Raw genomic sequence first — 25,954 nt, forward strand, 5'->3', positions numbered from 1 at the left:
TATGTTAACCCTAGTACTGCAGCTCCCTAAAGGTAATGTCTCGAGGAGGATCACTGACTTAGAGCTGAAAGGGACCTAGGAGGCCCCTGAATCTAACCCCCTCATTTTATAGAAGAGGAAACTGAGGCTTGGAGAGGGAAAAGGATCTGCTCAAGGTCACATGGGATCCTAGGCCTAAAGCTGAAAGGGACCTCAGAGGCCTTCGAGCCTCACCCCCTCTTTTTACAAATGAGAAAACTGAGTCCTAGGGAGGTTATGAGACTTCTCCAAAGTCACACAGCTAGTAAATGGAAGAGCTGGGATTGGGACCCAGGTTATCTGACTCCAAATGCAGCAAGTGCTCTCTCCACTGCTCCAATTTTTTTTTTTATTTTTTGGGGTAGAGGCAATTGGGGTCGTGTGACTCGCCCAGGGTCACGCAGCTAGTAAATGGAAGAACTGGGATTGGGACCCAGGTTATCTGACTTAAGTGCTCTCTCCACTGCCCCATTTTTTTTTTTAATTTTGGAGGGAGAGGCCATTGGGGTTAAGTGACTTGCCCAGGATCACATGACTAGTAAGTGTTAAGTTCTGAGGTTGGGTTTGACTCCGGTCTTCCTTACCCCAGGGCTGGTACTCCATCCACTGTACCATCTAGCTACCCCTCCTCCACCCTATGTCTTTATACAACAATATCATTTCATGGAGAGCACTCAGCTCCTTTCATCTGGGAGGCACTTTAGCCATATTTCGTGTTCATCTTGGATTTTTCCCAGCCTCACTCAAATCCAATAGTACCTCATCTCTTCACGCAGTCGGTCTGACCCCCAGAGTCACACTAGCCATGAGTTGCTATTACTAACAACCTCCGTGGAATGGTTTGTGTCCTTCACAAATAGGCCATAAAGATGCATTTTGAATTTTAAATAATAGCTTATCAGGGACCTCCATGCATTAGTGCACATTACAGAGAAAAATCCAGCGTACATTTGTTTTTCGGTGAACTCTGAGAAATGAGAATCTTGAGTGATAGGATTTCTTGAAGGTGTGAAGACTGTCAGTAATTTTTAAAAAATGTTGACATGCAAGATTAAATGAAAATCACAGAAACCATCACTGATACGTCATTATGATTCAATGCAGTTATTGAGCCAGGTCAGATTTGCTATTGAAAATAAAGAAAAGAACAAGCTCGTTAAAGTAAAAGCAAAACAGTCGGAAAAAGGCAATTCTTGGCTAACGTTAACTGTCTGGAGTATTTGTAAACACAATTCACTCTTAGAAGTCTTGCCTTGACTATTAGAAGAGGAAAGTGGAACGTGGCAGGAAACACACACACACAATCACAAATAAACACAGACATACGTATGTACATCTACAGCAATGGAGCACACATAAACACTGACAGACACACACACACACACACCTATATACACATAAATACAGACGCACATAGACACACGACACACACACATAAACACACACACGCCCCCCCCCCCAAAAAAAAAAACAAAAACAAACCAGGAATCAGAAGACCTGAGTTCCACCAGCAACTGTGCCCCATAAGAGCTTTGTTGCCTTCGATAAGACACAAAGGGCCGGAGTCTCAGTTTGCTCATTTGGTAAATAGGGATAATCAGACCTCACTTTCCCTGCTTCCCATAGCTCTAGATGTGAACCAGAGATACATGGGAAATCTCCTAGGAAAAAACCGTAAAGTACTCTGTGGACATAAGAGATGATTACTGGCGTATCTCTTAATACTGTGACGTGAGACCGAAACTCTTAATCAGCTCATCCTCTCTGAGACTGACTTTGGATAATTCTGGGACCTGAGCAGCTCCTCCTGGATCCCTCCTTTGACCTCCCCCAACTCCTCCTCCCTGGTTTCTCCCATTCCTCTCTGGATCCTGCCTTTTTTCCCCCCTCCTCCCCTGAGACCTTAAAAAGTTGTGCCCCCGAAAAGCAAATCGGCCAAATAGCCTCTGAGTCTGCCTTGCTTTGTTTTGGTTGATTTGAGCTCATGAGCTATTCATAAAATAAAATAGTAAAATCTCCAGTACCTGTGATGGATGTTTATGACAAATTCTTTGTGTCAATTGAACTATTATGCTCTCCCAAATCTATTTCATATTTTCCCTCCATATTACCACTCTTGGTACCTTTATTACCACTTCACTAGTATCTGTGGGTATTTGTTAAATCCAGGAGCTTAGAACATGGCAGCACGCACGTGAGCCAGCTACCCATGTTGCTCTGATTTACTTAAAATCTGAAATGAATTGCCCTCCCGCAGATGCTCACTGTAGGTGTCTCCGTTCCCCCAGTAGAATATAAATTCCTCGGAGACAAGGGCTGTCACTTTTTGGCTCTGTAATGCCAACACCTAAACATAGTTTGGCACATAGTAGGCGCCTTAATAAATGTTTGTTGATTATGTTTCCCCTTAGAGAATGTTATCTTTCCTAGGGAATGTAAGCTATTTGAAAGGCAGGGACGATTTTACCTTTTGTCTTTGTTATCTCCAGCATGGGACACAGGGCTGACTGGTATTTATTAAGTGGCTAGAGTAGTAGGTGCTTCATCAATGCTCATTGATGCATTAGTAGGTCCTTTCTTATAGAACGCCTATATAGATCCTATATAAGGATCAGAAGGTAGGGACTGCTTTATTCTTTGTACTTCTCCTCTCCGTACCTAGTACACAGTAAGGGCTTAATAAATGCTTGCCAATCGATCGATTACTATAAGGACGAGGTAAAGAAAACATGATGTAAATGTCAGCCATGTGACTCTGACTGAACATTCCTGAGGCAGAATTCATTTGCGGTAGGAGAGCATAGTTTGGCTCCATAATGAGCAACAGATAAGAGGATATCCACATCTGGGACTGCAATTCCAACTTAGTGCTCAGCCATTTTATTTGCAAGTCGAGAGGGCTGATTAAATATGTAGCAGCTCTTAGAACAATACCCATTAAAAAGAGGCTTGATGATTTCATTTGAGTTGGTGGCAAGGCAACCTGATAAAACAGCATAGCAAGACTTCCCGAACTCGAGTTTTTCCACCTTAATATTCTTCCCGGTTATATGCCAAGTCAATTTCATGCATGGGGCCCTCCATCCAATATACACCAGAGTAGAGGTCCAGTGAAAACAAAACAAAGCAGAGCAGAGCTTCGGAAATAAGTGATAATTAGCTAAGACGACGCGATCATTTGAATACTTTGTTTTAAGAAAAAAATGACCTATTTCAGGTCAGAATTTTCCCAACGGAGGCAAGGAGATAGATATTATCGCCTAGTCTGACCGAGGGACGGCGCTTCTATAGAAGCGTGTCTGAGGACTGGGCAAGATTTATCATTCATTCCTCCAAGGCAAGTTATAGCCTTCCCTCTGCCATGGTGAGAGTTTAATGTTAATGGATGAAAAGAAAGGAGAACGATCTCACTTCCATCTTGTCTGTCACAGAGAAAAAATCTTCATGCTGGGTAGAACAAACATAGTTGGGAGGGAATTGAAACTCAAGATAGGTGAGAAGATAGTAATGGAGTGCCTAGCAGCTCGAAATAAGTTCAGGCCTCCTGATTCGAACCAATTACACCTCCAAGAACTAAAAGAACTTGTAGCTCAACTTTGGTTGAGAAACTTGGTGGAACTGTGGAGAGGCAGAGAGATACCTGGAGATGGGCAAATGATCCAGTTTTCATGAAGGAGATGAGGAGGGATTCTGGAAAGATTCTTAGACATGACATGGGGTCCCTGAATGATTTAACGATTTTAGCTCTAGAGATCGGCCTTAGGGTCCCACTGTCCTGAGTAGTGAGAACTTCACCCAGCCCTCTACCTCTAACCGCTCAGCCATATGTCCAATGGACCCCACATTTTGTAACTGAAATCATCAAATTGATGGTTGAGCTACTCCCTTATGATTCCATTTACCATCTCTGTAACCTTAGAAAGCAAACTACCATGCCCTTTGATGTGCTATCTCCCCCAATTAGAATGGAAGCTTCTTAAGGAAAACTTTCTTCTCTTCTGTGTTTTGATCTTATGTTTTTTCATCTGTTCATCCCCCCAAAATAAACAGAATGTCCGCCAACATGCAATATCATTTAGAGGGGACCTCACAGACCAGTTAGTCCAACAGATAACTCAGTAAGAATCTCCTCTACTATTTCTCCAAGTGCTCAAAGGCTTTCTGTGGCAGGGAGCCCCTGACAGTTCTCAGTGCAGTCAATTCCACATGTGGGCAGTTCTAATTGTTAGTTTTCCCTTAACATTGAGTCAAAATCTGTCATCTTTTAGATAACAGCCCATCAAATACTCAAATATGACAAAAGAATGTCGTTTAATGTTTCTCTTTTTTAGGTTAAATATCGCCTGTGCCTTCAGATGACAAGAACTCAAGGTCCCTCACCACTCTGGCCCAAAGTCCTTCCTGAACCAGAGTACCCAGGGGGTAAAAACAATATACCGAATGAGATCTGACCACCGCAAAGGAGGGCGGGACTATTCCTTGCCCACAGGCACTAAGAATGCATTGGTATTTTTGGCTCCCAAACCATACTGTTGACTTATGCTGAGTTTGTTGGGTACAAAAACAAACAAACAAACAAACAAATAAACAAACAAACGATCTTTGTTTTTTTTTTTTTTTTTTCAGACAAACTTGTCAAGTCACGCTTCTCCCCAACTTGTGCTCGTGAAATTGATTTCTGGGATCCAACTGTAAAACTTTACATTTATCCCTCTTAAAATGTAGTAGTTTAAATTAGATCATTATTTTTCAGACCAATATTTTAATTTCTAAAACTTTTGGATCACAGCTCTGCAGCCAATATGTCAGCTGTCTCTTCTAGTAACTAGCCAAATGATAAATTTCTCATCTATGCCTGTATCCAAGTCACTGATAAAAATGTTAAACAGCACAAGGCAAAGCACAGATCCCTAGGGCACCTCACTGGAGACCTCCTGCCAAGCAGACATAGAACCATTAACAATTGCTCTGAGTCCAGACATTCAACCAAGTCCACGATCACCTAGCTCACATCTCACCACACTTTCCATGGGATGCAGTGTAAGAGACTTTTTCCAGAGATTCTAGGTAAATGATACCTATAGCATTTCCCTGATCTTCCAGTCTGATAACCCTGTCCAAAAAGAAAATGAGGTTAGTCTGGCCTGACCTGTTCTTGATGAAGTCATCTAACTGGTTGTGATCATGGCTTCCTTTTTTTTACACGTTCACTAGCCATCTCTTTAACGAGTCATTCTAGAATTCAGGCACAGATGAAAGCCAAACTATATGGTCTATCATCCTATACTTGTGTTGCAGACTCTGTTCTCCTCCCTCTTTTGAAAATCCAAGCATTTGTCCTCTCTAGTTGCACAGCACCTCTTCTGTGTCTAACAATCTTTCAAATATTCCTGATGGTGGCTGAAGCATCCCATCTGCTGTTGGTATCTGAGGATGTAGTCCACCTGAGACACTTGAATTCATCAAAGGCAGGCAGGCATAAAGGCAGGCAGGCAGACATAAAGGCAGGAAGGAAGAAAGGGAGGGAGGGAAGGAGGGAAGAAAGGCAGGGAGGAAGGAAGAGAAGGAAAGAAGGAAAAGAAGAAAGGAAGGAAGGAAAGGAATGAAGAAGAGAGGGAGGGAAAGAGGAAGGGAAGGAAGGAAGGAAGGGAGGGAGGAAGGAAGGAAGGAAAGAAGGAAAGAAACAAGCATTTATTAAGTGTCTATTTTGTGCCTGGCATCATGCTAAGTCTTCAGAATATTTATCTCATTTGGTCCTCATAACAACCCCGGAATGTGGATGCTATTGTCATTCTCATTTTAAAATTGAGGAAACTGAGGCCAACAGAGGCTAAGTGACTTGCTGAAGATTATAGAGCTAGTAAGTAACTGAGGCAGGATTTGAACTTAGGTCTTTCTGACTCCATGTCCGGTGTATTATATACTTGCCTTGATGGAAGGATTTCTATTAGAAATTATGATATTAGGAAGAAAAATTGGAAGCAGAGGTCTAAGCTTACAGGTAAACTATCTTTGAAAATCCTAAGAGTCTCTTAGAAAAAAAAGAATCTTTTACCTCAATAGCATAAAGGCAAGAAGATAGGCTAAAAGCCTTACCACAGAATCAGAAATAATAAACCTTTTCAGCCCTTACAATTAGGTGAAAATATTGACCATGAATTACCAATTTCCCATCGGGCAATTCTTGACACTCTGTCTTTGGTGTTTTGGAGGGGGCAGAACAGAAGAGGGAAGGGAAGGGAAAATATAAAAATAGATATAGGGATATAGAGATAGATCAAGCAATCAATCTATTACCTAGTCTCTGAGGACAAAAATACAAAGAATAAAACTACTCCTACTCACAAGGAACATACATTCTAATGGTAAGATGATTACATTACACATACACACATGAGTATACATTGTTTATATAGGTATATATCATATGTGTATATATGGATGTGTGTATGTATGTGTATGTATATATATATATATATATATATATAGAGAGAGAGAGAGAGAGAGAGAGAGAGAGAAAGAGAGAGAGAGAAAGAGAAAGAGACAGAGAGAGAGAGAGAGAGAGAGACAGAGAAAGAGAAAGAGAGAGAGAGAGACAGAGAGAGAGACAGAGAGAGAGAGAGAGAGAGAGAGAGAGAGAGAGAGACAGAGAAAGAGAAAGAGAGAGAGAACAAAATAAAGAGAAAGTAGTTAAGTCCAAAGCAGTTTAGGAGGAATGGCACATACTAGCTTATTGGGGGTGTCGTAAAAGGCTTGGAATGAAGAGAGGAGGGAGAGCATTTTGGGCCTGGTGGAGGAGGGCCAGCCAGAGCAAAGGCAAAGAACCTTGAGATGGTGGGGCAAGTGAGAGGAAGGGAGCCGACAGTTGGGCTGAGCTGTGACATGCAGGAACAAGAGTGAGATTGGAGAGAGAGGTGGGGGCCAGGTTGCAAAGGGCTTTAAAAGCCAGACAGAATAGTTTGGCCCTAGAGGCAATATAGAATTCCTAGAGTTGATTGAGTAGGGGAGCCACACGGTCAGATCACACCTGCACAGGAAGACAGCAAACTATTAGCTGAGCAGGTGGTTTGGGCTTTCCGGCCCATGCCCAGAGTTGCAGTTAAAGTGATTTTAGCTCACTTGAGTTTGAGAACTTGATCAGAATGTAAGTTCCCCGAGGGTAGGGGCTGGTTCACTTTGGTTTCCATGCCCCTAACACGGAGTGCAGTGGCTCGCATGTAGGGATCATGCTTAGCTCTGTGATTTCACCGGGATTCCTACCGAGGGTTCCTCATGCCAGTGGAGGTTTCTGTCACTTAGTCATTTGGAGTTGCCCGAGGGCTGACTTTCTCAGGATAACACAGCCAGTAGTAGAGGCAGGATTTGGAAGTAGGCCTTCCCAGCTCTTAGGCCAACTGTCTAACCACAAGGGCACACTGCCTCTCCAATGTCTGTTGATTGACTGCAAAATCTTGAGCAGGAGTTTCTATCTTGGAGAAAAGCTACACAAAATCCAGCAAGGACAGATTCTACTCTAGCTGTAGTTTCTGACAGAGAAAAATATGGGATAATAAAAAATGGTTATTAAATAGCCCAATTACTTCGGTATTCACAAGTCTCTCCTTCTTGATGTTTTTTGGCCAACAATTAGCTTCAGCATCTCCCAAAGGATTGCAGAATGATGTTTTCCCACTACAGATCTATGACAAAGAAAGTCACAGATAACTGGATGCTGATTCTGCTTGTTAGCAAAATTGGAAAGGAATGCTAAATTGACTTTCCTAATTAAGTGACTTCTCACTGTTGGTTGGAGACACTGGGCACAGTCATTTACTAATATCTTATAACTTTCAGCCAAAATATGAGAATTGATTTGGCATATTACACTCCTGATTGTAAGATACTTGGTAATTTGAAGCACTTATGTATACACATATATATATGTTCTCAGGCACTGCTTCTGATAATATAGTCTGGCTGTGTGACCTTGAGCAAGTCACTTAACCTCTCAGTGCCCTAGGCAACTCTGACACTAAGTTATAAGAAAAGTGATCATCTCCACTGACAGAAGGAGCTTCTTGCCTAGTAACTCCTTATATCAATTAAATCACAATTCCAGCTTGAAAAACAAAATTACATTTACACAAAGGACAATAGGAGATAGTGGATAAAGAGTCAATGCTGGAGTTGGGAAGGCCTGGCCATGTTACCTTTGGGCAAGTGATTTAACTTCTCAGGGTTCCCAAAAGACAATTCTACAGAGCCACAATGGTGGGGGAGTTTCCCATTTCAATGAAATCATAGTCCAAATCAACATCATGATCATGAAATCACGGTTCCAAATCAACACATATGCACTACATAGACGGATAGCATTTCAAACTTGATCAAAAGCTATTGCTTGAGCACTAAGGGGCGAATCTGCAGGACCCAGAAAGGACCGAGTTCATCGTTCCAAAATGGGGAAAGACATGGACGCTGCTAGAAACAGTAATCAGCTCCAATAATCCATGGAGCCTTTCACTAAAGGGTTAGTTCACTATTGCTGCATCCTGAAAGCTTAATACACTCGGAGACCTTTTCACCAACTGAGCCATCACTTCCTAACAGCACACACTGGTATATTTTGACAGACAGGAAGTCGTTTTTATAATAATCATTACTCTAAGCTCCTACTATGACAATCAGGCTTAAATTTCCTGAGTGGAATTCACAGAAAATATGTAAGAATCAAGAAGAGCCCATTTCTCTTATTTATTTATTTCTCGTGGCTGTCGTAAAATCAGAAAGATAGCTGGGTGGTAATTTTGTTAGTTGGTTTGTTTATAACTAATAGTCACATTTCCACAGTGAGCTAACTAATTTTACTATTCCTTGAATAAAATAGTAGTGTTATTCCAAACAGCAAACTGATAAGGGTTGGCTTCCCCCCCACCAAAAACAAATAAATCTGTGCTTGTTCAACCAGGAAACAATCGCATTTTTTTCCCCAAGAGAGAATGTGGCCGAACAACCCGTCGCCGGGGTCGTTCACCCCTCCTCCAGAAACATTCACATCCCAGCGGAGACGGCCAACTGGTAAATAGGTGTTCTGAACATAGCCTGCGATCCCAATGAATCCGAGTCTGTCATACAGATCTCAACAAAATTAACTACGGTATTAGTGAACATGCTATTAGCATGAATTAAATGGCATTTGGAAGAAAAAAATCTAGACTCTTTCAAGTCCTAGGAAGCGAGGGGCCAATTATTTTGTTGCTTTCATTGGAGATTTCACTTGCTTTTTAATCAATGAGAGCCAAGTTTTTAATTACCAGAAATATAAAAATGGAAAATGGAGTCTCGAAAAGCTGTCGATAAAAGACCACCAGTGAGTGCCTGGGCTCAGCAATATTAACCCTGGATGAAAATGAGATTTTCCAGAATTAGTAAATGGAACTACCCCACACAGACACTGAATGAAAAGGTGAACATTGGATGCAGAATTGACTCTGCGGGAACAGTGTTAACGTAAGAAAGATGAGATCCAGACATGAGCTTGGGCTGAGGAGCTCACTATCCAATTTGATCATGCTGGGATGCTGAAGAGAAATTTGATTGTCCTGTTCCTAGGAAAGATGAAATCTGTTTATTGTGCCAATGACATTGAATCATGCAGCCAACTTTGAAGACATTTTTTTGGTCCAGTCCAAAAAAGGAGATTGAGTGCCCATGAAAATTATTTCTGGGATATTATCGTTCTGCCTGCACTACAACATGGCCATGGGATTTTGCTGCCAGGTTATCAGCAGAGCTTTCCTTTCAACAAAGAGACTAATATGTCAGTTACTGAGTTTTACTTCCACTCTAAGTAAATGAGGATGACATCCATTATCAAGTGGAATTGGTGGATGCCATGGAAATCAATGGAGCTGGGCATAAACCAAGCTGTTTACTTGGAACACAGCCCTAAGTTACAAATTTAGTCTAGCTCTAAACACTAAATAACCTACTAGCAAGACAAAATAATAGACAATAATAGGACCGCTTCTCTGACGTTCTCGTACGTACCTGTTCTCCCAGGATGACCTCGGGGCCCAGGGTTCCCTTTGGGACCTTCTCGATTTTGACCTGGTGAGCCAGGAGGACCTGGGGGTCCTTGTATACCAGGAAAGCCTGGAAAGCCCCGTTCACCCTTGGGGCCTTGAGGGCCAGGGCTTCCTGGAGTACCTGGCGAACCTTCATCACCTTTCTCACCTGTGAAAGTGAAAGAGCAAGATTATAATGCAGATTACAAGAGTGAATTAGAAATTCTTTTAGGCACAAAATATTTATAATCATGAGGATGGCACTTTGGGCTCCTAGATTTCATATCCATTTGACCCCATAATTCACTTTCTCACAGTCATAAGATGCAGATGTGGAAAGAACCTCAGTGGCCAACTAGACCAACCAATCCTAGCCAACAACACACCTCACATGTTTAACCAGCCTCTCTGCCTGAACCCTTCTTGGGTGGGAGAAGTTGACACTTTCTGAGGCAGCCCATTCCTCCTCTGGATAACTCAGGATGTTAGCAAGCTTTTCCTGACAACAAGCTTATATCAGGCCCTTCTTCTCCCAACTGCTGCCGGGTTCTGCCCTTTGGGCCAAAATGGACAAATCTAATCCCTTCTCCATGTGACAGCCCTTCAAATACTTAAGGCCTGCTGCCTTGTTCCTCTGGAGTCTTCTCTTCTCCAGGCTAAATCCCCCCATTCCTTTGACTGATCCTCACATAGATAACGTCATCCTCTCCAGTTTCTCAGAGTCCTTCCTAAAAGGTCTGAACAAAACACTCAAAATTTGGCCTGGCCAAGGCATAAAACTACAAGGCCGTCACCTCCTTATTCCTAGAAGCCAGGCCTCTCTTAACAGCCCAAGATCCCATTCAATTTAACAACCACCACAACAGACACTTGAGTCCATCATCTCTCTGTCAAGTAGCATGCTTCATTATCAGTTCTGAGGAATTATGAGGTTTTATTATACACTCATATTGGCCAAAAAATGACAAATGTTGGAGGGATTGTAGGAAAACAGGCCCATTACTGTACTGTTGGTGAATCTATCACTCTGGAAAACAATTTGGAATTCTACTCCCAAAGTGACCAAACTGTGTCTGCCCTTTGACTCAATAATAACTACTATTCAGTCTACATCCAAGAGATCGAAGGAAAAAGAAAGAATAAAATATTTTAGCAGCTCTCAGTGTAGTTTCAAAGAATGACAGAATGCTCATCGTTTTGGGAATGGGTGACCAAATCATGACATATGAATGCGAGGGAATCCTTTTATGCCATAAAAAATGATAAAAAAAAAGGGGGGGGATGGTTTTAGAAGTGCCTGAAAAGACTTGTATGAACTGATGCTGAGTATAATGAACAGAACCAAGAGAACAACATGGTAAAGAAAAACAACTTTGGAAGTCTTAAGAATTCTGATGAATGCAATGTGGTTCTTCCCCCCCCCCCCGCTTTCTTTTTTATTTTGCAATGTAGTTCTTGAGTTTCCCAGATCTAATTTCACTGGTAAAATTTGGGTCCAGGAAATTCTAGCTATGCTTCCTTTGAATCCTTTGAAATTTGTTCTCTCAAATCCCAATCTAAAAGTAAATGTCTTATCTAACATATATAGGACTGCTTGCCATCTAGGGGAGGGGGTGGAGGGAGGGAGGGGAAAAATCGGAACAGAAGCGAGTGCAAGGGATAATGTTGTAAAAAATTACCCTGGCATGGATTCTATCAATATAAAGTTATTATTAAATAAAATAAAATTAAAAAAAATAAAATAAATAAAAGTAAATGTCTGACTGTTCCTCCTGGCTTACCTCTCTTTTTCTATAACAGACTTTATAACACATAGTAGTCACCTTCTGTGATGACCACGTTAGCGCCCTAGATACCTTAGAATCAGCCGGAGTCAGGATAAGCAAAAGTCCTTGGTCTTTATTCTTGGTCTTTAGGGGTAGGATTGAATTGGATGGAAGCAGAATCTCCGCGACCTTCCTTCTTCATCTCCCGCCCAGAGTGACCCTGACTAGTCTTACTCCACCCCCTAGTCCCTCCTACAATTTTCTGTATACACCAATTATCGAGCCAGCACAGGATAGTGGGAAGGACCATTTTCCAAGTATATGCTTATAGAGTATTGTCCAATCGGTAATTAGCCTTAAGTGCTCGGTTGTCCGGACCTCAGTGCATGAACTCGAGTTTCAATCCTCTACAACCTTCCTACCCTAAACTGTCCCCTACCCTAAGGCTCCAACAACCACTTCCTCCCAGTTGATAAGAATTAGAGATAGAAGAGAATTTCTTTCAGTTGCTCCGATTCCAACCTTACCAGGAAATCCTGAGATTCCGGGAGGTCCTGGGAATCCAAATCCTGGTTGACCTGCCATGATATAATACCCCCCAGGTCCAGAGGATTAATGATACAATTCAAAACAATTGATTTTGAAATTATTTTACATTTCAATCCATAATGAATTCCAGGAGCATGTCTTTGACAAAAACACCCTTCTGGTATCCAGTATTACACATACATGCATCGGACATAATCCACTCTGGGCAAAAGTGTATTCTTTGACAGAAAAGCTTGGTCATGGAGGCTATTGGTTCTCTGAATTACCTGATTGAGGTAAAAAGATCTGGAAAGTTTTATGCCATAGATAGAAAATAGTTTAATGGACAAAAGTGAAACATAATTCCATACATGGAGAAGTAGATGAATAGGTAGGGAAAGAACATCAAAGGGATATGTGTAGACTTTAGCACGATTGATTTCAGCAAGGCCGAGGGAGACAATGGGTAAAAAAGGTGGAAAGTTGCAGTATGTTTGCAAGGGAAAAGTTCTAAAGGAAAACTGGAGATGGGTAGAGACCTGGTTCACCCTTCTGTCCAGCTGGCCCAGGAATCCCATCTTGACCCGGTTTCCCTTTCTCTCCTGGAGATCCTGGGGGACCAGGATGGCCCTGACTGCCTATATAAGAAGACACAAATGTTGTGAGTTACAAAAATTTTCCAATAAGCAATCCTATATCTTGCCACAGACCCCCTCACCATCCAAAGTGACAAAGTCACATAAAACTTCTCCCCAAGATCATCTTTGGAAATAAAACTTGCCTCAAGTACCAAGGGTCAAATCAGAGACTTTGGGGCTGGCTGTGGGGAGGAGAAGGGGGAGGGAAAGTGTGAGGGCATTGATTTGCTAGAGCCAGATTCTGTGGGTGGGGAACACTAGGACCTAAAGAAAGAGGGAATCTTCTGCTAGCAGCTGTCAAACAACCAATCCTGGGTCATCTTTTCAGAAACCCAGTTACAGAATGTCTGCGAATTGAGCTCCAAAGATAATCATCCATAATAGTAATAGTCTGAAATAGCTTTGTGAGAGAGTACATTCTGTACTCTTCTTGTTCTAAGGAACAAGAACTCAATAACTGATCGCTTTGCCTCTACCTGTTGAAAAGTCATACACCATGAGTGAACTGAGCCTACACAAAGGGTACTTCAATCTCTGTAATCATGACATAACATCATACTTACCTATAGGACCAGATTGTCCTGGAATACCAGGGCTGCCAGATGGGCCATCCATACCTCTGGGTCCAGGAAGGCCTATAATACCTGTGAAAAAGAGCCCGAATTGAAAAGCAGAAGAAAACTTGTATTGCTTTAAGAGTTCTAATTGAGAATTAAAGTTTACAGAGTTGTCATAGATAAAGAGCTGAGGTACCACTTTATACATTCAGATTGGCTAAGGTGACAGGAAAAGATAATGATAACTATTGGAGGGGATGTGGGAAAACTGGGACACTAATGCATGGTTGGTAGAGTTGTGAATGGATCCAACCATTCTGGAGAGCAGTTTGGAACTATGCTCGAACTGTTATCAAACTGTGCATACCCTTTGACCCAGCAGTGCTACTACTGGATCTGTATCCCAAGGAAATCATAAAAGAGGGAAAAGGACCCATATGTGCAAAAATGTTTGTAGCAGCTCTTTTTGTAGTAGCAAAGAATTAAAAAATGAGCAGATGCTCATCAGTTGGGGAATGGCTGAACAAGCTGTGGTGCATGAAGATAATGGAATATTATTGTTCTATAAAAACGATAAACAAGCTGATTTTAGAAAGGCCTGGAAAGATTTACATGAACTGATGCTGAGCGAAACAAGCAGAACCAGGAATACATTGTCCACAATAACAGCGAGAATATGTGATGATCAGCTATAGAAGGCTTGGTACTTCTCAGCGGTTCAGTGATCCAAAGCAATCCCAAAAGACTTTGGACAGAAAATGCCATCTGCATCCAGAAAAAGAACTAAGGAGACTGAATGTAAATCAACACATGCTATGTTCACTTCTTTTTCTGTTTTTTTCTCTCCTATGGTTTTCCCCTTTTGCTCTGATGTTCTCTCCAACATGATTCATAAAGCAATGTGTATTAAAATAAATATTTTTTTAAAAAAAGAAACACCATGAAGAGTAGAAAGGAAACCAAAAAAAATGGTACTTATTGGGTATGGTTTTATTTGTTTGGGCAATGATTTAAGATTGTAAATTCCAGAAACAAAGCAAAAAATCCCTAACACTACTACATACCAGTCTAGAATCCATTTGCTCTGAAATATAGGAATTAGAAAAATAGATTTAGAAATTAGGCAAGCTGTCAATACAAATAATTCAGCCTACTGCGTGCTTTCAGTCTGCTAGGTTCAATTAGATATGTTTTCAAAGGAGATTGCCTGTTTTATTCCTGGATCTAGGATTAACCTAGGATGTTAAGCACATCCTAATGGGAACCAGGCCATCGTAGTGAAAAATAAAGGTGCAAGAGGAGATCAAAGGATCTACTCTATTGCTACTCTGTTTCCTTCTCTTTAGTCCAATGGTGGAAGAACAACAATCACAAAAACTTAACATACAAGTCACATCTTTCAGAGGATCACTACTCATTTGGCAAACCAAATGCTTGTTTTTCTCCCACCATGACTTAGGGTAGAGGTTTTGAAAGAAGGGGCCAGGTAGTCCAAGATAAATCTCTAAACTACAGTGTTAAATACTTTAATGTATTCAAACATTGTCCACCTCCTAGAAAGTATTTCTGGCTGATGTGCTGTCAAAATTGCTCATGCTACACTTTTAATATCACCAAAAGTATATCTCTAAAGCCAAAAAGTTAGCATTGTTTGTAGATATAAAGCAAAGCTATCCCCTCTTCTTGTGCAACCTATAGCAATAAGAAAAGTGAGAGAAATGAATGGAATAGAAATCAGCAAAAAGAGGCAAAGTAACCGTATTTTCAGATATTATAACTCAGAAAACCCCAGAGAATCAGTAAAGAAACTAACAAAAAGATTAATAGTAGTAGTTTTACAAAAGAAATCCACAAAATCATCAGCACTTCTTTACTGTGCTAACAAAAAAGAGGCAAATACTACAAAGAAAAATTCCATTCAAAATAATTACAAATTTCACAAGATATCTGAGAATTAGCCCACCAAGACACTCATAGAACTTGTATAAGTACAGCTTTCCAACAACTTTTTATCAATATAAGGATAAGATAGGACTGGACCTGTGATTTTACTGGTATGGAAAACTTCCTGATGAAGAAATTCTCTTTACCAATACAGATCAACATCTTCTCTATCACTTGCAGTATTACAGAATTCTTTTAGAGCACAGAGAGGTTAAGTGTTTGGTCCAGGGTCTTTTTTATTAGAGACAAGACTTGAACCCAAACATTTTTAGCTTCAAGGTTGGTTCTCTATCCACCATATAATCCTGCCTCTCTACAGACATAAAAGAAGACAAATATTTGGAGAAATAGCCATTGCTTGTGACTGAACTGTGCTAATTTAGTACAAATGATAGTATGACCTAAATTAATTTAAGATTTCATACTATATCAAAATATCAAGAAGATACTTTATAAAACCAGACAAAATATTAGCAAAATCTTTTGAAGAAACAAAAGTCTAGGATCTCTAGGTAAATGAATTTAAAAAGCAGAAGTGAAGAAGGCTGAGCATTACCAGATCTCAAATTATATCATAATGCAATAATCATCAAAGCTATTCAGTACTGCTTTAAAAATAGAAAAGTAGATCAGTGGAATAGACTATACAAGTGAGACTCAGAAACCACTAAACTTGACAGTACAATGTTTGATAAACCCAAGGACACAAATTACCGAGGGAAAGATTCTCTATTTGACAAAGACTACTTGGAAATCTAAAAAGCAATTGGCAGAAATTACCTTCAGACCAGCATCTAATAAACATTTACCTTATCATCAAAAACCAATGCCCTCACCCTCCAAAACAACAACAACAATTAAAGAATGAAAGGAAGTGTCTCGTACAATTATGGATGGGGGAAGAATTCAAACAAGGAATAAAGATGATCGTTAAAAAATAAATGTTAATTGACAAATCAAAAATCAACAATTTTGATTGCATAAAATATGAAGGCATGAATGAAATCAATAAAAATGCAGTTAAAATAAAAAGAGAAATGATCAAGTAGGAAAAAATAATTGTTGTTGTTTGTTGTTCAGTCATTTCAGTCATGCCTCAGTCTTTGTGCCTCAGTCTTTGTGACTTCATTTTGGGGGTTTTCTAGGCAAAAATCCTGGAGTGCTTTGTTATTTCCTTCTCTATCTCATTTTAGAGATGAACAAACAGGGTTAAGGGACTTGCACAGAGTCACATAGCTAGTAAGTGTCTGAGGCCAGATTTGAACTCAGGAAGATGAGTCTTCCTGACTACAGGTCGAGGTGTTGTTTGTCCTTTGCTCTCAAAGTGATGTCAGAGAGGTGAGATCATGACATACAAATGAATTAGATTTCAGTGAGGGAGAGCAGTGCAAAGTCACCAGCCTCATTTTCTCTTCCAGATTCATCTGGGCTTTAATCACTGAATGGGTGTTGCCTCAAGCAAACTGAGACCTGTTAAAGACCCGATCTTAAAAAAGGCCAAGGTCTCCCACCGCATCCGGGGCCATCTCTAATCATCCTAATCTCTACCTGGCCAGGCCCAGCACTCTACCCACTGTACCTAGCTGTCCCAAGAGGAAAGAAGGGAAATTTTTCATTGAATATTTCTGATAATATCAAAATTGGATATGCGTACAATCTAAATGTATAAGACAGCTCTCTGATCACGGGTAAGTCAATTAACATCCTCAAGTTTTAGGCAACGTTTTAAGTCTCCAGGTTACAGGTACATCGATGATCTGCAGTGAGAGTTACCCTAACAGGTACAGAAAATATACACACACGTCCACGTATTCTTCATATTTGCTGTTTCTTTTCTATATGAGAGGAATAGGAGACTGTCCTCAGAGTCAGGGAAACCTCAATCAAGTCCTGTTTCAGACACATATTGGCTATGTCATCCTGGCCAAGACACGTAACTTCTCATCGTCTCAAGCACCTCCACTACCAATTACAGAGTTTTCTGTTGATTGAGGGACTTCCCTCACCAGAAGTTCCCTGTAGAAATGAAATCACAAGTCTAGAACAAATAGACTTGACATATGATTTCCAGACCTGTGATTTCATTAACATATCTACATACACAAACAGTGGATTAGCATGCTTATCTCCCCATAGCTCCTCCAACAACGACCTTCTGTCTTTTCCAATTTGTTAGGTGCGAGTGAAAACTGAAAATTAGTTTGTTTGTTTAATTATTAGTGATTTGGAGCATTTTATGTGGATCTTAATAGTTTGTTTTTCTTCTTTTGAAAATGGTTGGTCAGATCCTTTGACCACTACCTTTTGAAGAATAGTCCTGAGTATAGGGGGGAGGGGAGAGAGAAGCAGAAAATCAGAAAGACAGAAAAAGGGACAGAGAGAGGAAAGACAGGGACAGAGAAACAGAGAGAAAGACAGTTACAAATCACTAGTAATAAGGTAAATACAAATTAAAACAGAGAAAAAGACAGGGACAGAGAAAGAGAAAGAGATAGAAGAACAGAGGCAGAGAGAGAAACAGAAAGAGACAGAGACAGAGAGAAACACAGAGGTAGAGAGACAGAGAGAAATAGACACAAAGAGAGACAGAGAGTGAGAAATAGAGAGAGTCACACAGAGGCAGGCAGAGAAACAGAGAGACTGAGAGAAATATAGAGATAGAGAGGGAGAGAGAATGAAGAAGGAAGGGAAGAAAGGAAGGGGAAAAAGAAGAGAGGGAAGGAGAGGGAGAGAGGGAGACACATACACAGAGACAGAGAAAGATAGAGACAGAGGAGGGGAGGGAGGGAAGAAAAGAGGGAGGAAGGGAAAGACAGAGAAAAAAGGAGAGAGAGAGGTTTTATTGTACATGCTCATGGGCATGTGTGCAAGCACGCGCACATGCACACATACACACACACACACACACACACACACACACACACACGTCCCAAAAGTCTTAGGGAAATGTAAAGTTCTTATTAAATTTCTAAGCTTCTAGATATAAAAAACTGAGCTTATAAATATCTGTAAAGACCAAACCACTCTAAAACAATAGAGGTTAAGCATCTCCTATGTGCAGGCACAGAATGAAGGACTATAAATATTATCTCAGAAATATGGAAACTGAATGTGAATCTAGCATAATATTTTCACCAGACTTGTTTGTTTTTGCTGTTGTTTGCTTGATTTTTTTTCTTTCTTGTGTTTTTTTCCCTTTTGATCTGATCTTTCTCGCACAGCATGATGAATATGGAAATCCATTTAGAAGAACTGGACATGTTTAACCTCTATGAGATCGCTTGCTGTCCTGGGGAAGGGCGAGGGCGAGGAGAAAGTGAGACAAATTTGGAACACAAGGTTTTGCAAAGATGAACATTGAAAACTCTTTTCGCGTGTATTTGGAAAAATCAAATACTATTAAAAATAATCTCCTTTGATCCTCTCAATAACTGTGGGAGGGATTGCTCTTATGATCCCCATTTTACAGATTAGAAAACTGAGGCAGACAGAAGTGAATCAACAGCCGGATTTAGACTCAGATCTCCCTGACTCCAGGCTGAGATACCTAACTATGCCATCAAAAGAGAGATGGGCTCAGATTAAGTACAGTAACAAGTCTTACTCTGAGAGAATGGATGACGAAGCACGCTTCTGTTCTTTCAACTGACAAGTGGAGGACTGGAGGGATTGGTCCTTATATTGTTAGTGAATTCAGTTTAACTGCTCTTCTTTTTTATAACAGAGGGTTCAAAGGGGAGGGAGGTACACTGGGAAATGATTAGAGAGTTTTTTTTTTTTAAGGTATATATTAAGTCTTTTTTTCCCCCATGAAATCAGATTAAAAGTTAAGGAACTAGTTTATTGTCAGTTCCAGTAAAGTCAGAGAAATGTGTTTCCGAGTCAATACCACAGTGATCAAGACCAATCAAGGTCCAAGCATCCGTACTACTGAGGGAGCGAAGCAGCCAGCATTGAACACAGCCAGCATGAAGGGAGCCGATAATAAGATAACTCGGTCTCAGTTCTTTTCCCCAAGTCACTCAACGGTTTGTTAGCTGAATGAATTGGGCCATCATTGTGCCATCACCACCCATTGGGTTCCCATGTACAGGTGTCAAACTTTCCAAGGGAACCAGAAGCAGGACAGGGCTCAGCTGTGAATATTATCACCTATGAAAATAGTCAGGCTCCTTAATTGGCCTGCAGCTAGCAGTCCAAATTGGAAAGTGGTATATACCAACTGTCTCTCAGGTCGCAGAATCTTCCCCCGCTGAGCTGCTGGGGCCCTTCTCCATTCTGCAAGCAACGCGGCTCAGAAAAAAAAGGAAGGGGAATGGCCGGCACAAAGTCGATATCGGATCGAGGGGTCGGATCCGAGCGCCAGGCAATAAAACAGATTATCTCTGGCTCTTGATTTTGCCCGAGAGCCGGCAACGAGAGGCAGGCGAAGGAGGAAGGGGGGGGGGAGGAAGAAAGCCGATTGCTCAAAAACGAGAATGAAAAAGAGAAACGTGTTACCTGGCCGTCCGGGCAAGCCTGGCTGTCCTTTGACCCCAGGGCTCCCTGGGGCACCGGGCGAACCAGTGTCTCCCGGGGCACCTTGACTGCCAGGAGTACCTGGGTACCCAGGCAGGCCAGGATCACCCTGGAAATATAAACAGAAAGACAGAACGGTAGCATTGCTTACATTTTCCAGAGTCTTAGCACATTATAATGCGATCCTTCCTTGGCAGGGTAGTCTGTCTCCCCAGATGGCTCTACCATACAAAGACACATGTTTTCTGATGTTGTATTCTGCTTTATCCTCCCTCATTCAGATACTGTTTAAAAGCTGATCCAGATATTACCAATCCTTCAAAAGCCCACCTCGAGTCCCATCCCTTCAGGAACTCTTCCTTGACAAATGTGGCTCCCCCCAAGTCTCTCTCTCTCCCTTTTCCTGACAGATGCTATCCCTACACCACGTTCTGGGAGCTAATTAAGCTGCCTGCTCCCATCCTCTAATTGCTTCATGTGTGTAAGTCTCGTCTCCCCCAACTAGACCATAAACTTCTTGTGGTCAGGGACCAAGGCGAGCCTCCTTTGTGTCTCTCTCCATGCTGGACTGCACAAAAAAATGCTTAGCGAATACTTGTTGGCTTGAAGTCTCCATAGATCAGCTTTGAATAAATCATCTGATAATTCTTGTTACTAAGGAAACAATCCAATTTAGGTACCCGAGTACAAGGCAGAGGAGAAAATTGTGACATATCACTAGCAGGAGATTATACTCGGTAATGGGACATTGAAATGTAGAGCTTCAACCTCTCATTTTGGCCATTCCAATTTCCATAAGCCCTCACTCTCCCCCACCGTCCCCCCCACCCCCACTAACAGCCAACCAACCCCAAACAAAATCAAGCATCTATTTTTCATATCAGGGTTTTTTGAGAGCGATCGAAATTTCCTAGCTTCCGTTCTCATTTTTTCTTACCATCAGCCACGCCGCTGAGGCACACTGAGCCGAGAGGCCACGAAAATCCCAAGGGATTCGGATCCCGACCCATTCGTACTCGTGCAACAAATAAGAATTTTGTCCTCGACTTCCCAAGGGAAGAACTTTACACAGAATCCTGTTCATTTTCTACTTCTTTGATACGGTCCCGTGTTCTAGGTTGCCGAACTCTTTTTGGATCCTGACTGGATCGTCTAAGAGAGCGGTAATTCACATGGATGACCAGCACCTGTTCTGTAGCCAAAGCCTCTCCCTAAATGCTGTTTTCCTCCAATCGAATGTGAACTCCTTGGGAGCAGGGACTGATCTGCCTTCCTATTTGAACTCCACAGCACAGCATAGTGTTCGGTATACAGCAAATGCTTAATATATGCTATTTCATTTGTTCCTTCATTCGTTCAGTATGCTGTTGTCGATGAAAATAGGTCAAATTGAAAAAGGACAATCACAGGCAATGGTGAGAGAAATACTGAATTAGGAGTTAGGAGGCCTGACATGTCCCCTCCTTCCCTGGGACTCGCTTTCCTCATCTGTAAATTCACTAAATGGTCTCTGGGGTACTTTCCAGCCATAGATTTATGATGCTATATAGAATCATAATAATAACAGCAAAAATAATAATAACAATAACAATATTTACATACTGCTTACTATGTACCAGGCATTGTGCCATGGGCTTTACAATGCTTAGGTAGGTGCCATTACTATACCCATTTTTTTTTTACAGATGAGGAAACTGAGGTGAACAGGATTAAGGAATTTGCCCAGGGTCATGTGGTTAGTAAAGGTCTTGGGCTATATTTAAACTCAAGAGCTTCCTAACTCCAAGCCCAGTGCTCTCTATATATGCTGCTCATGTGACTTCCCTTCCCTGGACCTCAGTTTCATCATCTATAAACTGGAGGAGTCACACTAGATGACTTCTGAAATCCCTTCCAGTTCTAAATTTTTGACCCATGAATTCCCTGTGCAACTTTGAGCAAGTCACCTTTTTGAGCCTCAGTTCCTCCATATCAAAAATGAGAGATTTTTTTTTTCCTAAAGCTCCTACCTGACCATATCACTTCCTTTCCTCAATAACTTCCAGTGGCTCCCTACTACCTCTCAGATCAAATATAAAGTCTATATGGAAGCTCTTTTCCCCCTCGTTCCATATTTTCTTTCCAGGCATATCCCTTCCCTCCAGGCAGCAACCTCCTTCTTGTTCCTCAAACAAGACATTGCCCACCTCTGGGCTTTTGCATTGAGCAGCCACCGTTCCCTCTTCACACACTCCTCTTTGAATCCCTGGCTGCCTTCAAGATTTTGCCCAAGCACCACCTTTTATGCCTGTATGTATTTAGTACACAACTGTATACATGCATTACGTCTCCCCAAAGAGAGTGCAGACTCCTTGAGGCGGGACTATTTTCACTTTGTCTTTGCATCGGGCACAGTATGCCCCGTGTATCCTCTAGAGGTATACCAAATAGATAGACAAATCCAACATTTACTGAGAAGAAATCAGAGTTTGGTGACCTTTCTATTCAATTACAGGGTTGCAACCCACAATTTAAGAAGCTTTGCTCTAAATAATTAAAGCCACTTTGGTTTCATTGGAGCAGATACTCTTTTGACTCGTGGCTCTGATTAACTGGCCCAAGCCAAGCCCCATTTGGTCATGGTTTGGGTCCTGATTGACTCAGATTGAATGCAAGTAGCAGTCTACTCTCCTTTCCCTCATTTGTTTATTTATTTGTTTGTTTGTATTTCTTTGAACTAGATGAAAGAGGAGACTCGTGGTCTCAATAATGGGTGTTGCCTCTGTCAAACTGAGATCTGTTGAAGACCTTAACTGGTCTCCCACTGCATCCAAGGCCATCTCCAGTCACCCTGATCTCTATCTGGCCACTGGATCTGGAGGGAAAAGTGAGGCAGGTGACCTTGCTGGGCCCTCCCTCACTTAAATCCAATTCATTTGCATGCCATGACCTCACCTCCCTGATGTCACGGTCCTTTTTGGGAACCAAAGACAACACAGTATCTGACACAGCAGGTGTTTAGTAAATGCTTATGGACTGGGCTAGATGATCAGGAAGGTGACCCCTTTGGGGTCAAAATCCCATAACTCCAAGAGCCTTGTGGTGAGCCACTAGAAGTTTCTCTCTAGGCCGATATCAATTCATCAGCGGAATACTCATCCAGCCAGTTCAAAAGCTACTTACTTACACTATCACCCAATCAGAATCCTTCTCTTTTTCTCATAGGAAAATGAAAGACTTTTGTCAAAAGCCCTGCGGCCATCCAGCCATTCTTATTCTGCCAAGGCCCTGTGACGATAGAATCCTAGCAGGTAGATGCTATTATTATCCCTGTTTTTAAGTTGAGGAAACTGAGACACACAGTGGTTAAGCGACTTGCCTGAGATCACACGGCTAGGAAGTCTACGAGGCAGGATTTGTACTCGGGTCTTTGTGACTACAATCCACTTACTAGCTGTGTGATCTCGGACATATCACTTCATCTTCCTTGTTGTCATCCAATCATTTCAGTCACGACTGACTCTCAGTGCCCCGTCTGGGGTTTTCTTGGCAGAGATACTAGAGTGGTTTTCTACTTCCTTCTCCAGTTCATTTTCCAGATGAAGAAACTGAGGCAGCCGGACCCTGAGCTGTGAGGGTCACCCAGCTAGCAAGTGTTTGATGCTGTATTTGAGCCCCTGTCTTCCCAACTGCAGGTCTGGTGCTCTAACTACTTGGCCACTGTACTTCATCATCCTAGTTCTAGATAAATGGGTTTGCATTTGACAGCTTCTAGGGTACCTCTTAGCTCAAAATCTAGGCTCCCCCACTTCCCACCATGCACCTGACTTGGTGTGACCGGCTCCTGCCTCCGCCCACTGTGTTTCGCAAAGATAACTTCGAGCGAACTGTTTAATCATCGGTTGGAGGACGTTTCTGGGGACCGATGGGAAGTTTGCCGGGAGAATCTGCACACTCCCCTTTGTTCACCTTTTTGAAAATCGGTCCAGCGCTCTGCCGTCTCCTCTCTCATCTGGCCCCACTTCCTCCAAGATCCCGCCTGCTGGGTCAGCAATCAGCCCCCTGGCTTCCTTCGGGGTCCTGCAATGCAGGTGCCCTAAACTCATTTAATGCAGCTCCACTATCTCCTCGCCCAGCCTGGCCTTCAATTGCCTCTTAGCTGGCTCTCTTCTACTATCTGCAATCTGAACATCATTCTCCTTACACAGGAGGAGGAAACAAAAGGGCTCAGAGGGTCGATTTTTCTTTGTTGTTTGTCTAGAAGCTGCTTGCTGCCAGAGGATGCAGCTGGACTTCCCCTGCCTCAGAGCCTAGCCGTACAGTCCCGGGCAGCTTTTCTGCCCTCCGGGCCCAGCCTCCCCTGCTTTCTGGACATCCTGACCCGGAGGTTCAGGAAGCATCTTCGACTCCGCATCCCCCAAACTGAACTCATTAGCTTTTCCCCCAAAGCCTTCCCTCTTAATAAAAATAACAACATACTAAGTGGCGTCGATACAGCATCTGCCAGGACTGTGCTAAGGGCTTCATAAATATTACCTCAGTCGATCATTTGGATAATCCCGGGTTATTGTTGTTGTTTTGTTCTTTGGCAAAGACGCTGGAGTAGTTGGCCGTTTCTTTCTCGGCTCGTTTTACTGTTTCGTTCTCAGTTCATTTTACAGACACGGAGACTGAGGCAAACAGGATTTAGTGACTTTCCCGGGGTCACACAGGAAGTACCAAGGCTCGTTTTGAACTCAGTTCTTCCTGACGCCAGGGCCCAGCACTCTGTTCACTGATAATCCTGGGAAGCAGATGCTATTATTCACCCCGTTTTTTACAGTTGAGGAAACTGAGGCACACAGTGATTAGGTGACTTGCCTGAGGTCATACAGCTAATTAGTCTATGAGATAGGATTTGCACTTGGCTTTCTCTGACTCCAGGTCCAGGACTTTACCTATTTCAGTGGCTCCCAGCAAATCTCCAAACTTCCCTCTAACTGTTACCCAGTCACCCTTTTGGCAAGCACTTCAGAAACTAGCCTCGCCCATCTTTCCAGTTTTCTACCTCGCTCCACAACATCCTTTGTGACTCAGTCACACTGGCCTCTTGCTCTTCCTCAGCCAAGACTCTCCAGCTCCTCTCTGGGCACTTTCCCTGGCCGGCCCCTGGACTGGAGCGATCTCCCTTCCCAGAAGGCCACACCAGCTCCCGGCTTCCTTTAGTCCCTGCTACGAGAAATCTTTCCCAGCCCTTCCGCCTGTTTTTAGCCTTCTCTTGTCTCTCTTTGCTTGTGTAGCATCTCCCCCATTTCTGTGGGCTCTTTGAGAGCGGGGACTGACTTTTGCTGTTTTTGTTTTGTTCTGTTTTCGTATCCTCAGCGCTTAGCACAGTGCGTGGCACAATTGGCGTTTATTTAGTCTTTCAGCCGGGCCCAATTCTTCATGACCCCATGGCCCGTACTGTCCATGGGGTTTTCCTGGCAGAGATATCGGAGTGGTTGGCCATTTCCTTCTCTAGCTCCTTTTACAGATGAGGAAACTGAGGCAAAAAGGATGAAGTGACTAGCTCAGGGTCACACAGCTAGTCAGTGTCTGAGGCTGGATTCAATTTCAGGTTTTCTTGACTTCAGGCCCAGTACTCTTTTTACTGAACTACCTTGCCTGCCTGGTACATGGTAGGAGCCTAATAAATGTTTAGGACAGCTGAATGGTAACAATGGATAAGAGTATGAGCTTATCATACTTGGATAACTTGAGTATGATCTTATCATACTCATATCAGAGCTGATGCTCTGAGGTCAAATCTGGCCTCAGACACTCGCTAGTTGTATGATCCTGGACAAATCACTTCACCCTGTTTGCCTCAGTTTCCTCACCTGTAAAAGGATCTGAAGAAAGAAATGGAAAGCCATTCCAATATCTTGGCCAAGAAAGCCCCAAATGGGGTCATGGAGAGTTGGAGATGACTGAAATGACTT

At 42.2% G+C, this 25,954-nt stretch overlaps 1 protein-coding gene across 1 annotated transcript in view; it reads right to left on the minus strand.

Annotated features, from left to right (window-relative positions):
• Positions 1-25,954, minus strand: part of COL4A5 (collagen type IV alpha 5 chain) — a 228,849-nt gene that overhangs the window by 46,019 nt on the left and 156,876 nt on the right. The window contains exons 37-41 of the mRNA XM_051969028.1: positions 19,998-20,124; positions 13,560-13,640; positions 12,898-12,996; positions 12,358-12,408; positions 10,048-10,233 (exon numbers count right to left, since the gene is read on the minus strand). Coding sequence (XP_051824988.1) covers positions 10,048-10,233; positions 12,358-12,408; positions 12,898-12,996; positions 13,560-13,640; positions 19,998-20,124 — 544 coding nt within the window. The remainder of the gene's footprint in view (positions 1-10,047; positions 10,234-12,357; positions 12,409-12,897; positions 12,997-13,559; positions 13,641-19,997; positions 20,125-25,954) is intronic.

Source organism: Antechinus flavipes, chromosome X (genome assembly GCF_016432865.1).
Source record: "Antechinus flavipes isolate AdamAnt ecotype Samford, QLD, Australia chromosome X, AdamAnt_v2, whole genome shotgun sequence".
Classification (NCBI taxonomy): domain Eukaryota; kingdom Metazoa; phylum Chordata; class Mammalia; order Dasyuromorphia; family Dasyuridae; genus Antechinus; species Antechinus flavipes.